Source organism: Centruroides vittatus, unplaced genomic scaffold (assembly GCF_030686945.1).
Source record: "Centruroides vittatus isolate TY-2023 unplaced genomic scaffold, ASM3068694v2 contig_862, whole genome shotgun sequence".
NCBI classification, from domain to species: Eukaryota; Metazoa; Arthropoda; class Arachnida; order Scorpiones; family Buthidae; genus Centruroides; species Centruroides vittatus.
The window spans coordinates 1,039,600-1,056,857 of NW_027122562.1; the positions used below are offsets into that span (position 1 = coordinate 1,039,600).

At 31.0% G+C, this 17,258-nt stretch overlaps 1 protein-coding gene across 1 annotated transcript; it reads right to left on the reverse strand.

Moving 5' to 3' along the window:
* Positions 1–466: 466 nt before the first annotated feature.
* On the reverse strand, positions 467–16,272 carry ClpP (Caseinolytic protease proteolytic subunit). The gene is made up of 6 exons (XM_067279235.1): positions 16,182–16,272; positions 9,591–9,779; positions 6,625–6,721; positions 1,094–1,281; positions 734–839; positions 467–663 (listed from the first exon to the last, which is right to left on the reverse strand). Exons 1-6 carry the CDS (start codon positions 16,206–16,208, stop codon positions 527–529), a joined length of 744 nt encoding a protein of 247 aa, XP_067135336.1. The 5' UTR covers positions 16,209–16,272; the 3' UTR covers positions 467–526.
* Positions 16,273–17,258: the final 986 nt, after the last annotated feature.

A 17,258-nucleotide genomic window follows, 5' to 3' on the forward strand; every position in this document is an offset into this window, starting at 1 on the left:
GTCTTCAAATGTTATTCTCCTTTGATAAAGATGGAGATAACTTCCTAATATGTAATAATAATGCCTTGGACTTGTGACTCTTCTAACATTTTGCATGGCAAACAGATTAGATTTTTTTTTTCATCTGTACCTTTCAGTTATGCTCCATTTCCCAACATAACATGTTAAGTAGTTAAGTACTACTAACATATAGTAGTATTTAAGTGTAATATTTGCTATTAAGTAATATGTTACTTTCTGTGATTGTTCTAATTACTTTAACAAATACTTCTAACACCATGTTTATGGTCACTACATTATTAGAAAACACAACAAACATGGCAGCTATTTGTACAATCCACAATCTGTGGCATTTCTATGAACTGTTTCTATTTATAAATATACTGTATATATTGTATATTCTAATAGGTTTAACTTGGAATGCCTGGTTTCATTAAGTTATTAATTAAAAAACATACAAACTAAATATTCAAAAGTAGTGTTTATTAATTTAAACATAATACATAAATTCAATAAAAACTAATTTTTATGTTCCATTACTTTGAGTTAAGGCTAATTTTTCCTCTTCTTCCATTGTTGGTGGATGAGCTAATACAGTGTCAATGAGACCAAATTCTTTTGCTTGTTCAGGATCCATAAATCTATCTCTTTCCATACTCTCCTCTTAACATGAAATATATGTTTTAATTAATTGCATTGTAATAAACAAATTTAAATAAAGATTGTTTCTTACCAATTTTTTGTAAAGGTAGTTTAGTATGTTGTGCATATATAGAATTGATTTTCTTTTTCAAATATAAAATTTCTTCTGCATGAATCTGAATGTCGGTTGCTTGACCCTAAAATAACATTTACGTAATCAATTTGATGATGATATTTTTATCTTATGCTACATTTAATTTTAATAATATATAAAACTGATTCAAAAATCTTAAAGCTGAGTATTCACAAGAACAATTTCAGTGCCAAACTAGCTTCTAATCATATAATCAGATTGTAGATGTTAGATACTAAAAAAATTTTCTGGATCACTGCACAACAGTTTAACAACTTTAGATTTCTTTATGAATATGTTATAAAAACTTAAACTTACAGCAGCTTGACCAGATGGCTGATGAATCATGATTCTAGAATTGGGCAATGAATGTCTCATTCCTGGTGTTCCAGAACATAATAGTAGACTAGCCATACTGCACGCTTGACCAACACACCATGTGGCAATTGGAGGTCTTATATATTGCATTGTATCATAAATTCCTAACCCAGCTGTAACTGATCCACCTAAAAATAAACTTTGTTACTTTTGAAGAACATTTTCATAAGTTAAAAAAACCTTTGTAAGGACAGATAAATTAACATTTCATCATTAATTAAAATAAGATACTAATATAAAAAACTTTAACAGAGAAAATTAAAAGTCATAATTACAAACATTTTCTTTTAAAAAATATTTTGACTCTTTATAAATACTTTTATTTAAATATAAGAAATCATATTAGTTTATACCTAAAGTTTTATCTGACTATACAAGTTACTCACAAAAGAAACTTCCAATCCATATAGATGAAACAAATGTTTCAAGAGTTATTAGATGTATTTGTTTGAGAAAAACAAAAATAAAGTTCATGTGTTTGTGTCCTGTTTCTCAAAATGCAAAAAAAAAAACAAGAAATAGATTAGAAAATAACAGTATATATTTATACACAAAAAGAAGTTATGAGCATTCCTACCTTCACTACTTATCTGTTTACAAGTTCAATGCTATAAAACTTTAGAAAAAATTAAGGTGGTAGTTCAATTTTTTGTTTTTAAAGTCTCTTGTTATAGTAGTTGCATTGAACACTTTTCTATATTATGAATATCACTTACAAAACCAAAAATTCAGCTTGTAAAAGAAAATGTTGAAGAAAAACAAACATATTCAATTGCCTTGAGCAACTATCTTCAGGTTAAAAGAATAGATTCAGAATGGAACAAGAGATTCTGAGATTATACTCCATGTTCCTTCGGGACATCAAAGACAACTAGTACCTACAGTACATTGCCTTTTATTAATTGTATTGCGATGTTCTAGTAAACATTGAGGCTATGATACAAACATTGAAACAAACTATTACAGCATTAGCTACGTATGCCTTGGATAAGACATGCAAGTGAACATTGACAATACACATCTTATTTACATACACAGAAGCCTCCACAACTTAAGTATTTTTTGAAATGTTAGAAATTTACAAAGCCAGCAAAAACAACCACAGCTATTAACAAGAACAGTAACAGGTTATTTCCAGCATGGAAGCATTTGAAATTTATTATTATTTCCACATCCTGATGCAACCATATGACTGCCGACCAGTTCTTTTTATATTTTAAATAATAACATTCCAAGAACTGGTTAGTAGTCATGTGATTACATCAGAATGTGAAAAAAAATAATAAATTTCAAATAATGGATCACAAAATAAGCACTCACTGCACTGGGACACAGTTACAAAGGAGTTTCTTCTTTATTATTATATATTCTATTTGTAAAAATTGCATGGCAGAAAGACTTACAAATACTAGTCACAAAGCAATAGACCACATATGCCCCATTTATCAGAAAATTAAAGATAAAATTAGTATCCTGTAAGTAAACCTCAGCAGAGGAAGAGATGCCACCTTGCTGCTCTCGACTAAACTTCAAACATATGATGTGGTTCTTGTACAAGAACCATAATGTATAAACAATAAACCTGTTTGTTTACTCACTAAAAGTACAATAATTCAGGGGATTAATGAATACCCATGGAGCTTTATTATTCTGGAGAATAAGAGCATACCTATTTTATTTCGACAAAAATCATAGCAACCAATACGTTATCTGCTGTGAAATTTATGAACACTATACTAAACTGCTTATAATTAACATATCTTAAAGATTGATTTCTTCTAATATATATTGTCTCAAAGAAATCAATGAGAGAATTAATGCTGTCCCCAAAAAAACATTATTCTCACTGGGGATATTAACAAGCACTCCCAACTTGGGGAGATGACAAACTTGACAAAAGACAGGAAACATTCGAGCAGTTCTGCAGTTCTGAAAACATCTTCAACACCTCCAACTTTTGAATCAAGCAGAGGAAAAAGTTGGATAGACATCTCAGCCAGCTCCTCAAACATTTACAAATACATACACAACTAGAAGGTTAAAGATGACACTATACTAAGTGACCATAAGTACAGTACATATCTTTTGAAATCAACATCCCTAATCTCAACATTCTAGAGGAACCAACATCTTTCTCAGTCTGTCTGGATGGTGCAATATCAAGAGCATACATTATGGATAAAATTGATTAAACTTCCTTACACTCAAGGGAAGAGGCTAAGAGAAAGATTGAATGAAATCTCAAAAGTATTAAGGACACACATGAGATAGGTTTATTCTTGGCCCTGTATTTTGGTATAGCAGTCTCCTGGTGAACTGATACTCTGTCTGAACTGAGGCTCAGAAATAACACCTTCAGAAAAAAGTATCAGAAAAACTAGAGAGAACACACAAAAGTCGATCTACAAACAACAATATTTACAGCTACAAAATATACAAAAACAACATAAAAGATTCTAAATTGAAATCCTGGAGAGAATACTGCACTAGAGCTAACAAAGATCCCTGGGGGTTCTTACCAAGTGGAGCTGTAACAGATTAAGAAGAATGGAGGCCATACCCATCATGGAAACTACAGAAGAACCTACAAACGATCTGCAAACTACCATCAAACCTATATATGTCGACATTCATAGTGAAATCAGAGAGAAGATGAATGTAGATATTAACTCTCTGACACACCCCTTTCATATGCATAGAAGTTGGCAAAGTAATCACTGACCTGAACAACAGAAAAACCCCTGGGCTCCATGGAATTACCCCAGAGATCATCAAACCCGACACTTCTTTATTTCTTCAACACTTTCCTACATTTCAGCATCTTCCCCAGGGAATGGAAGAGAGCCAAGTTGGTACTTATCCCTAAAGTAAACAAACCTAGAGATTACAGACCAATTTCCCTGTTACCTGCACTAAGGAAAGTAATGGAAAAACTGCTTACAGACAGTAGGTTATTTGACTCAAAGTGCCAAGAGAGTCTGAGTGACAATCAGTATGGTTTTAGAAAGCAAAGGTCAATCAACTGTTCATGCTATCACAGTGGCAATCAAATCAAAGGACTACTTGACAGAAATAAATATGTTTTGGGACTTAATATAGACATCCAGAAGGCATTTGATGGTACATGGTGGCCACTGATTCTTTATAGACTCAGGCAACTACAATGTTCCACAAACATCTATCTACTGATGAAAGAATACCTTCATGAGAGAACTATTGCCATCAAAATAGGAAATATTACTTTTGAGAATGAGTATAATGGGCTGTCAACAGGGCTCAGCCTGTGGACTGTTCTATGGTGCATCATTTTCAATGATTTTTTGACCCAGGACTTTGAGCAGGACAAAATCATAGCGTATGCGGATGATGCACTTATGCTGTTGACTGGTAACTCTAGAGCAGCACTTGAAAGGAAAGCAGGCTATGTCAAAAATAAGCAAATGGGGAGGGAAAAACAAGCTGATCTTGAATCCAGGAATTGTTTGGAACAAGCCAGGCACTTAAAACTTGTACAAGAGAGTACCAACAATGAGTATGGGGGTCAGAAAGTATAAAAATAGAGAAAAACATTAAATATTTATGGATTACTCTTGATTTTAAGCTGCATATTAAGAACATTTGTAAGAAAACAGGATTAATTTTTTAATCTTTCTCTAAGGTTGCTAAAAGCAACTGGGGGCTTGACTCTCGTGCTATGGACTCAATTTATAACATAATATTTATTCCAATAATTACCTATGTCTGCCCAGTTTGGGAAGAAGCCACTCATAAAATACATAATAAAAGGAAACTAATATCAGCCCAAAGGAAATCACTACTGATTCTCACCAAAGGTTACAGAATGACTCCTACTAACAGCCTCCAGAATATTGCTAGAAAAGCCCCCATGCATCTCAAAATCAAATACCATGCATTAAAATGGTAATGTCATTACCATGTTTCAGTTTCCATCAGGATGAGAAACTTAAAAAAGACGATTTTGAATGGAAGATCCCTTATTTTCTTTTACTTGGGTTCTGGATAAGTGCATATTTTTACTCTGAACCATTGACAATCATACAGACATATATAAAGATGAGTCTAAAATCAACAATAATGTTGGTGCCAGTTATGTAATAATCATAAATATACGGAAATTGAGTGTATACTTCTCAAATTAGATGATGCATGCAGTGTTACACAAACAGAACTGCTAGTGATTGCCGCTGCAGTGGAAGATTGTATTGCTAAATACCCACATCATAACGTTAACATCTATTCTGACAGCCAAGCAGCTGTTTACATAATTCAGAACAATGATACTCATCCGATTATGAATAATAATAATACTATGCTACAAAATTCAAATGGTGCCTTCTCCCTTAATTGGCTGAGAGGACACCAGAAAAATATTGGCAATGAAAGAGCTGACAAATTAGCAAAGATGGCAGGCCACCAACCAAAAAATGTCACTTGTGACAGGATTCAACACTATAAAAAACAATATTTTAAAAGAATGGCAAATGTTTTGGGAACACTTCCATAATAAAACAACTTACTCATACTTATCAGATGTTAAAAGTATCTATAAGATGAATTGGCTCAAATCAATCACAATATAATCCAATTTATAATGAACCATGACTGCTTTCAAAGCTACTTACACAAGTTCAAATTACTGATAGTGATAAGTGCTCTATTCGTGACAAAACCGATAGAAGCAACCACTACCTGTTTGACTGCCCTATAGTCAAAAAAGAAAGGAAGTACTTACAACAAATTTTAGGCTATAAACATATAGATTGGCCATGTAATAAAAGCCTTTTCTTGCAAGACAAAGAAATCTACAGGTTCTTTGAAACTCTTATAGACTTATATTTCAAACAGACTGCATGCAAAAATTATACTGAACATTATTTTAGTAGCTTCCCAGAAAATTGACAAAGGGCTGGGTAAGTCCTATGCAATGCAAGTAGTGACAGAGTCCACTCTTACCCATACCATTCATTTACTGTTACACGCATTTAACATCTCTTTTATACGATGATGACTGTATGTAGTTTGCCACCCAGTTTGCCAAGCAGTACTGGGTATGTACAAATCACTTGTACCTGATTAATAAAATAAATGTTCTTACTAACGCTTTGTACTGTAATGATTAGATTTGAACCACAATTATTTGCGGTACAGAAGAAAAAATGTCTGCTCTTAAATATCTTTCCTTTTGGCAAAGTAGTAATAACTTATTTTGTTCTTTTGATAAGACTGTCTTTTTTTTCCAATGTATCTTATTTTATTCTTTCATTTGATGATGATAAAATGGTTATTTGGAAAGTATTTATTAAAACTGAAGGAAGTTTATTACAATTTTCATAAAATGTTATGAGTTTTATCATGATCATTTGGTATATAGTTCTATATTTAAAAAATGTAAGTATAGAAATAAAAGGTGAAAGTGTTTAACTTTTTTTTACAAAGAAAACTTTCTTTACCTGGACTGTTTATATACATATGAACTGGTTTTTTGTTACTTTCTGATTGTAGAAACAGCAACTGTGCTACAACAAGGCTAGACAATTCATCTGAAATCTAAATAAAAAATTGTTACATTTATAAATTTTTAAAATCAATGATATCTTAAAATCTTTGAAATATAAAATACAAGTGATATAATATTAAAATTATTTATTATTATTATTAAATACAATAAATAATAAATTATGAAATAAAATGTTAATAAAAACTTTTTCTTCTTCTTTTTTTAATTAAATTTTATAAGTAAAATCTCTGATAGTCATAAAGATCAAACATACTCTTTATAGGTACTACATACTTTATATATAACACAGATTCTGTTTTAGTCTCTCACCTAACATTTTCAATCTTATTTAAAGATCATCATCAGGTTCTTAAGATAGAACAGAAAACAACTATGAAAATTTTCAACTCTTGTGCATGCAATATGTAATAAAAATACAAATGGTCAAATTGTAATCTAGTCCATAGACAATCTTCTGCATTCAAATGATTAATCTTTAAACTTTTAGAATGGAATGTTAAGAGTAAACATTCCAAAATAGTCAATACTTAATAAAAGTAACACCATCAACATAAATAGGAATTAAAAATCTACTAAGCAAACTAACAGTAAAAATACAGATAAGATAAGATAGCTTTCAGCAGATATCTAAGTTGTTTCAGACCTCTTTGTAAATGTATACATTAGTACATTTTCATACACAGATTTACAGAACCGTGTTAATACTTTAAGAGGTTTAACCCTTTTGTTTAATAATTGTAATCAAAACCACAAAACTTATAAGTTACAGTTTATAATATAAGATTAAAATAATAATAATAATAATAATAGAACATTAAATATAGAACATAAAATGTTCTATACTTTTTTGTAACCGAGGAAGATTGTTAAAAACGATTGAAAACGTTATTATTTTATTAAATTTTGCTGGATTGATAAAGGTGTAGTTTATTTAACTTATTCTACTTCCAGTACATAGTTGTTATATGATTAAAATTTGAGTCTGGGAAATTGAAAGTAACACAAATTAGTGTCAGGGGACCATGAAAAACTTTGACTTGGAGAAAATTTGAGTTAAGAAGTTCAAGTTGGAGATGTTAAATCCCTATGCTATTCCATTGAGACGTACCAAGTGCTTCATTTTCTTTGAGTTAAAGATGTTTGAGTTAGAGAAGTTTTACTGTAATTTTGTTTGTTTACATTTTGTGTATAAATATAATAATTGCTGAATTTTATTGGTTCAGCATGTAAAATACAAATAATTCTGTAGTCAGAAAAAGAATTAGAGTAAATTATGTTTTTAGAATACATACAAACACTTTTTGTACATTAAAAAAATTTAAATATTCCAAAAATTGTGATAAAATTTAAAATTGCAATTCAATTACACAAGAAAACAAACTGCACATCATTCTTCATAATATAATGATGATGATGACAGACATTTTAAATATAAAAGGAGTAAAAAGAATACAATAAATTAATCTCCTTTCATGCTTTCATTAATAAATAACTATAAACTGTTCTATTAGAATTCATCAGAATCCAATAATTTGAATTTGAAAAAATTGTTGTTTTGTAATGTACTATGCCAAACTAAATATTTTTAGAACAAAGTCTAGCAACAAGATTCAAGAGAAGTGGGATAATCTCAAGCATTAGCTTGAAAAAAAGATTTTGAATTAGGCATTGGAAAGAATGGGAATAAAATAAAGTTGGATAGAATGCAATTTTTGGAGAGCTTATTTTAGAGCAATTGTCAAGACTAAGAATCATGATTATTTAGTTATGAAATATGATAGTCAGTGCATATATTGAACACTGTATATAATCAAGACATAAACATATATTATTATCTTTATGCAATTAATTTGCATAAAGTCTGAAAAGAACCTGTTAATGATCCTCAAACAAAAAACAAAGAAGTAATCTGAATAAGAACATTTGAATTTAACTTGTGCATAAAATTTTTGGGACACTATATGCATTTAAAAAGATTATTATTTATTATAAAAGAGCTTCTTGTCTCAAATACTGTTGAAACTAATATCTCAAATACTGTAGTAGAGCTAACAGACTTATCACACTGCTACTGGTAACGTGAAAATGGCACTTCTATCATCACAATGCAACTTTATTACTGGTATGCATTTTGGTACACAAAACCCTCATCAGCCATATATAAAAATATATAGATATCCGTTGTGGAACAAATTTGTAGAGAAATTGACATTAATTACAATCTGTAATTTAAAACATACCTGTTCAAGATTTATTTCCACCCACACTGCACAGTAGTATGAAGATTACATTATAAACAGGCCTACAATATCTAAAAAATTATCTCTACTATAGTATTTGAGATATTAGTTTCATTATTATTATTTATGCATATTTTGTAAATTTGACTTGACACTAAATGATATGATAAGACATTAAAAAAAAATCAGCTAATTATAAGTTTATAATTTGAACAAGCAAGTATTTATTGTGACATTGTCACAATGCTGGGCTGCAATTTTTAATCATATTTTTAATTTATTTAATTTAAGATATATGCTCGCCACTTCAAATTAGTAGTAACTTTTCCTTTAACAATAGAGTCATGTCAGTCATCTATCTTTCAGGGTAAAATTTTTAAATTGAAATAACATGACTTCTGCTTTGCATCAGAAGTTCATATATACTTAATTGGAACCTTCTGCCCCTAAGATTTCCATATCTGGTCTTGTCTTTTATCTATCTAACTCAATTCTTGAGATTAAGGAAAGGCAGAAGAATGACAGTGGTCTATAGTTTTTTCAAATTACAGCCCAATAATGTAAACATTAAGATTATTCTAAGAAATTATTTTATTAAATTTCAGAATTTGATATTAAATTTTGGTATTTAGAAATATTCACGAAATAAGCAACTTACAGGTCCCATAACACAAATTATACGTTCTTTCAAAAGTCGAGAATATATATCATAAGCCCTTTCTCCTCGGCCAGTTTGTTCAATAACTATGGGAATTAAAGGATAATTTCTACGGGATGATGAATGTAGACATCTCAAAACAGCATTTTGTAAATTACATTTTATTTCACTTGTTGCAATTTTTAATATCTGTAATAAAAATAATTTATTATAATTTTTAAAAATAAAATTACTTGTAAGAATACTCTATTTTATATTTCTACAATATTAAAATAATAATATAATTCATCTAGATGTAGTGTACTTTGTAATAACTTAAATGATTGCTCAAGATCTTATTATAATAAATTCTAAAAGAGATGGAAGTCAAAATCATTAGATAAAAAGCTTTTCAGTTGTCTTTTGCCACTAATCTCAGATATGCTTTTAGTCACTCTCACTTAGAAATACAGTCAAACCTGTTTTTATGCGGGGGATAGGGACCGCATTAAAAAAAACGCATTAAAAAAATCTCACAAAACTTCACGAATGGCTGTAAATAATAGTTTTCGCAACACAATTAAAAAATAATTTTTTTTATGCGGTCAACAGGGACCGCATAAAAAAAGTCTCACATAGAAAATAACTCAAAACCGTACGAAATAGAATTTATTGACAACAGATGTCAGCACTTGACTGCATCGTCTGGTCTATCGTCTGTTTTACATATTTTTGTCCAGGTGGTGTTTTGTTGACTTAAAAAGTAAATTATTTCATTTTTCGCATATTCATGCAATAATATTACTATAATAAGTGCATTTATGCTATAATAAGTTTATTTAGCTATAATAAGTCAACGTAAGACATAACGAATCGCACGAGACTAGTCGCCAACTATACCGCACAAATTAAAAATTCGCATTAAAAAAATCGCACAAATAAAAATCGCACATAAAAAGAGCGCATAAAAACAGGTTTGACTGTACTTTAATATTTGCATCTCTTCTAATTCATATGAACAAAAAAATGTTTCAATTTTAGTAGTGTAAATTTTTCTACAAATACAAAACAAAATCCAAAGAACAGATATAGGATACAGGATGTTTCAAAAATATGGACAAAACTTCAGGAATGAAGTTTAGAGAAGAAAAATATGTAACAATATGGATCCAGAAATGTTTCATTTTGGAGTAAAAAAATTTTTTTATCATGCTCCAGTAAGATCTTAGTGTACCACAATGAATTCATTTGCTGCAATAAAATCTGAAACCCTTGAAAACATTAACAGTAACCATGTCAAGGCAGAATGATCTTAAACTTAATTTAAAATTTAAACCTATTGAACCTGTTTTTGTAGAGGCATTTAGTCTTTGTTGTATTTGACTTCAATGGATGATGCCAAAACTTTCCACAAGTAAATTATGGCAGCTTGTCAGACAAGATGCACCCCACAGGAATTTGGGTGTGTGTAAAGAACAATGAGACAACAAACTGACCCCTGTATTCAGACAGGAGGTGGATATTTTGAACATTTCATCTGAAGTAATGTGAAGAGAGAGTTTAATTAGCTCCTAAACAAAGCACCTGACATTTAAACACAATCAAGGCTCCAGTGCCGTAGCGTAGTGGGGGCGGCAGGGGCGGCCTGCCCCGGGCAGCACTTTTAGGGGGCAGCAAAATTTCACAATAAATAATAATATCTTGTAAAAATTTGAACCTGTACAATACACAATAATGATGATTGTTCTTGCTGAAAAGTTCTTTAGAATTACTGTATATTTTAATTTTCTAAATTGAGATACCTAAATAAGGAGGCAGCGAAATTTTCTTCTGCCCCAGGCGGCTGACACCCACACTATGCCACTGCAAGGCTCCCTATCACATGGTAGACTTCCTTAGCTGGTGGGCCACCAGCACCCAAGTTAAATACAGAAAAATGTTATCAGAGAGACCTACTGATCCAAGAGAAAGAGATCTGAGATGGAAGGTTTGTCAGAGGAGATCATCAGTAGTATCATTGATGTAAGAGAGCATTAAGCTTGATGGAATTGAGAACCAATACTTTGTTGGAAGTTGGAGAAAGCAGAAAGAATTCATCCTTCTCCAAGATTGGCCACATCACAAGAATGGCAACAGATGTACAGTACTTAGTACAACCTAGTAGGTATATAAGATAGTGGTGCTCTCAAGAGTTAGTATTCCTATAGCTAGTCAAGCTGAGCCCAAACTCTTTTCTCAAGTTCCCTGAAAAGGAACAGTATTGTCTGATTCCAATAATGCTCCATGTAAACTAGAGATATATTGGGTAAATTGTATAACGTAAAAAACTAGTACCAACTATACTTTGTACAAATAGTTCAAACCTGTAGTTTTTTGAGAGTCATTGACATCAATGCTCAATGGATGATGTTCAATAGTATGACAAATGGACTTACTATATATACATTTGGAAAATCTTCTGTATTAATTATCTGCATGTTTTATAAAATTTTTCTTCTCCTTCACATATATAGGATTATATATTTCTATATATCTTGTGATTTTTCAAAACAAAAACTGAATGTCTATTCAAATTTCCAGATAATTGGATAGATGAACAAGACATTCTATTTCAAGCAGTGGCATGCCGTGACATTTGATGACAGGGAAGCTGTGTTTCTGTAAGAAGCCGACTTCCAGGGGCAATCAGTTAATTGCGCGTCAGTGATGGTCTAGGGCAGTGGTTCTTAACCTTTTTATACTCGCGGCCCACCAAATATTTCATAATTTTTTTGTGACCCCCATTTTTTAATAATAATTTATATTTGATAATTTGATAATTTATCTATAATAAATTGATTTTTTTATTATTGCTTTATTTTTTATATAATAAATGTAAATCATAACTTTATTATTTCATTATCTATTTAAATAACATTCAAACTTCACAATTAAACATGAAAACTCATTAATTTTTAACAGAAAATAAAATAAGAAACATGTCGATAAATCGATCCAATGTCGATGCTAAAACTAAACTAAAACTAAAACTAAAACGCCCACTTGTGGTAAGGATTTTGCATATCTTTTGCAAAAATATTTAAATTTTCAAAGCCTACTATTTTTCCTAATTATTTTTAAAATTCCAAGCATTAATAGTTTCTTAAAATTGCTTTGGAATAAAAGAAGTAAATACTGCGGTGTAAGTAGCATATTTACATTTATTTCTTCTGTACTAACAAAGTTGTAGGCTATGTAGGAAGAAATACAAAATAAATAAATAAAAACTAAATAGGAAAACTTTATCTTTCTTATTTCACTTTTCAATACGATATTCGGATTATACATCAATTTTCTTTTTATTATATTCTGAAGGAAATTTTGCATAATTTGGCGGCCCCCGGCAAACTTCTTATGGACCCCCAGGGGCCGCGGCCCCCTGTTAAGAATCACTGGTCTAGGGTCCATTCGTATTCATTTGTTCGATAAGCCCGTAAAAACTGTAGACTTCTCTAAATGTATTTTTAATATCACAATTACATTCTGAATCGCTAGCCACGATATAAGGGCTAAAATTAAAAATAAATTATAAAAACTTACTCGGTGAAATAAAATGTGCGATGGATATACATACCTGGTACAATGTATTGTTCGATTGTATTAATATACTTTTAAAGAAAATTATAATTAAAATATAGCTTTGTAAAGAAACGTACATAAAAATAACATAAAATAGTCTTTACTTTTTAAATCTTAAAACAATCCACTTAGTCAAATATCTTGATACGAGTAGCTAATGGATGGAACTAGTGCCGGTCCAGGTAGGTGTGTAGTGAGTGTGTGCGTGCCAAATCCCGAGGGTGCCGATACCGGTCAATGTCAAATGCCTCTTTTGTCGCATCACCAGTATATCTCAAAGGACGCCACAGGGCTGTTGTAAATTTTAAACGTTTCTCACCGTAGCTGTAAAAATCTAACTATGTTAAACTTAATAGTCATTCGTTTTCTAACTAATTCGTTTTAATACCAGGTGTACACGGAAATCAGTTTCCCACTGTACTGAGCGAGTGATTGGTTCTGTTAAGCTTTTGTTGAAGTAAAATTCTGGCTCTTTCAACAGGGTTTTATTTATGTCCCCATTCCCTAATCTCTTAATTATTTACTCACTTCTTAAGTAGAAATAAGTCAAAACCAGTTACTTTGTACCTGAATATCTGTAGTCTTGGGAAAACAGTGGAAAGACAAATTTTTATGACAACGGATATATAAATCGTAAATTTAAGGAAAATAAATTCTAGAGCTTTTTTTTGTACCATTGTATGTACTGTACGTCTCATTCATTAAATTTGGTTGTAAATGATGCTGCCAAAGTAACAGTTAATTTTTAACACTGTACTAGAATTGTACACGTTTTTTCTGCATCCCCTTACAGATGGGACATACTAAATCGTAATATCACCGGTTTAACATCGAAATCCGTAAGTAATATAAGATGGGAGAACGGAATAAACGCAGAATAAATATATCAAATATTTTAATGGAGTTTTTTAAAACTCCTGTCAACTATACAGAACTATCATAAAAACGTGCCAGTAAACTCCTATCGGTTGGGTTGTTATAAATCTAGTCTAGAGTGGGCAACCCTTTTTATAACATGGGCCAGAATAAATTTTACGTTTTTTTCCGCGCCGTAGTAGTTAATTGATGCCTTCTTGTGACTCGTAATTTTTTTAGTCTGCAAATATGAAATAAATAAATAAAAAGTTAATTACTACATTTATTTCTCTTATCGTTTTTGAAAATTACAAAGAATTGGAAAAATAACTATTAATTAGTTATTTTTCCAATTTAATAATCTATTAAAGATCTCGCGGGCCGGATAGAAACTTTTCGCCAGCCGTAGCTGGCCCGCGGGTTGCCCGCCGTTGATCTAGTCTGCTCGTGATTCACATAATCGGGCGAGGGTGGCCGAATATCTAGCAGGCGGCTAACAGCCCACAACCTCTCCGGGATATAAAGTCGCGTACTCTTTACGCGTGTGTCGCTTCTACCAGCTAAACCGTGACGTTTGTGCTATGTAAAGCGCATGCGCCAATGCCTATAATCTGGCTGCTTGGAAGTTGACAGGCAGGCAGATAACAGCCCACAACCGCTCCGGGATATAAAGCTGTACTCTTTACGAGTGTGTCGCTTCTACCAGCTAAACCGGGTGAGGTTGGTGCACTGTAAATCGCATGTGCTAATGCCTATATAATCTGGCTGATTGGAGACTGACCCGGTTTCGACATTCCTTCCGCCACCGAATTATTCGAATATACAATAGCAATCTTATCGTTTTTTTTTCCACATGTAGTATAGAAATTTGTAAAAGGTACATAATGCAGTTATAATAAAATATTAATTTTAATTAATTCAAAGTAAGTTAAAATATGAAATTTTATATTTTATCAAATTCAAGGGAAGGTCATTGGAAGATGGAATCTGCGCTTCCATTGCTTCCAATGACGGCACGCCACTGATTTCAAGATTAGTTGTATTCAGATAAATAAGGATTTTATTTTTGATAAATTTGCAATTTCTTAAATACAATTTAATTAGATCATTATTAATCAATTAAAAATAATCACTTGCTTGTTAATTAAAAATAGTTATCAAATATTTATAGGGCTACTGAAAGTGTAACAGGACCCTGCACAAAATACGTATTGGAGGTCCTATACTTTATATAATTTAATTTGCTGAAAAAAGTAAATGAACAAACAGTGTATGAGGGCTCCTACTTCTGCTGGGACCAGAACAATTTAATCCCTTTTTTCCTCTCTGGCCATTCCTGAAAATTTATACTATAATGATTAAAACATGTAGTATAACATTGAATCTACTCTAATGTTTTCATTAAACTTATATATTTACAAACCAATATACAAAATAACATTTTAAATATTAAAGGGTACAATTTTATCTCATCTGAGTATCTTTGATATCCCACTGATGAGATTATAGACCCAGCCACTGCTGTAAACAAACCTGAAGGGTTCATTAGTCAAAGAGTGATATTTCATACTTAGGGCCCTCTAAACTTTTCCTTGTGACCCTTCTGTACTAGTCAAACACATTCAAAAATTAGTCCGCTTTTTGAAATCCTTCCAACTGTTTGCTAGGAAAAACATTATTAACTTTTTTAACTTTTTACTATGTATGTTTAGTAATAAATAGTTTTTTTTTGTTACGATCAACAGTTCTAAGTAGGGTTAATGTTACCCTTGGTGCCAAGATGGCGGCTCGTCTCTGATTCCAGCAAGGAAACAGTGGAACGCACGTTCTAACCTAACCTAACCTAACCTATTCTAATAAATTACCATAATAATAATTTTATGGTAATTTTTAGAATAGGTTAGGTTAGGTTAGGTTAGAACGTGCGTTCCACTGTTTCCTTGCTGGAATCAGAGACGAGCCGCCATCTTGGCACCAAGGGTAACATTAACCCTAAGGATTAAATATATGTCAATAATAGCTTCAAGTTAGCAATACTCTTACAGAAAAAAGCTCGTTTTTAGCAGAAATAAAATATTTCCAATTAAAGAAATGGCTCATAATAATTATTATTTAAAATAATCAAATAAAGACCTCTACCTTATTAAAACAACTTGCACGATTCATAATTGTTGACAGCTTCTTTTAAAAGTACACGTGATAAAATAGCGACCTCTCTCGAAGAAAAAAGATTCCTCAAGATTATTTAAAATATATATATATTTATTTATATTACTAAATTTAATAGCAATTATATTAATTTATTCTTTAATATACTTAATATTTTAAAAGTTATTTCAATATTTTTGCAATTTAGAAAAAGCGGCCATAATAAATACATTAATCCGATTATTTATTGAAATGAGATAAAATTGAGGTTAATCAAAATCATTTCAGTGTAAAAATATCTTCATAGATAAAACAAGCTTTTTATAGCGTTGAAATGATTTTTCGTTTAATACAATCGAAAGGCAGTGTAAGATTCGAGTATAGGTAAATCATAATTATAATACATATTTTTCTCTTTGTAATTTTTTATTGCTACTGTATTATTATTTAATTAGTTTGTAAATTTTGTCCCGTCTTCGACGTTATTTAAACTGGAATAGCGTATAATTTTTCATTGAACTAACCCAAGACATTAAGAAATATTCACTCAGGCGACTAAGATCGGGTATCGCCCTCTGAGGGACCCGGGTTCGTATTCGGATTTAGGTCGTAATCTTCGAAAATTTCCATAAATGCTTTGCCTCAATATCCAGAATTTCGGGACATAATGGGCATGATAAGAAGTGTATGCAGTGCAGAGTTAAAAAAATCTGTTCAAATGTCTCAAACTTTTTCATAAAGTACTGTACAAATATCTATGAGATATATGAATATATGAAATGGATAATGTTGTATATATTACATCGTTTTAGAGTTATAAAGCATAATTATTAAGTCGTAATAGTAGTTTGAATTGTTTGTGATATAAAAACATACTTCTAGTTTAAAATTAAATTTATGATTTAAAAAAAAAATTAATGTTTACTTAAATGTAATTCAGAAAATTGTCGAAACATGTAAAAGGTAATATGAATTTGTTTTTACGAACCAGAAAGTTTTGGTTTCAATTCGCTCGTAGATTGCTTCAAACTATTCATTATCGTGTGACTCTCTCTTAACAGTGATATA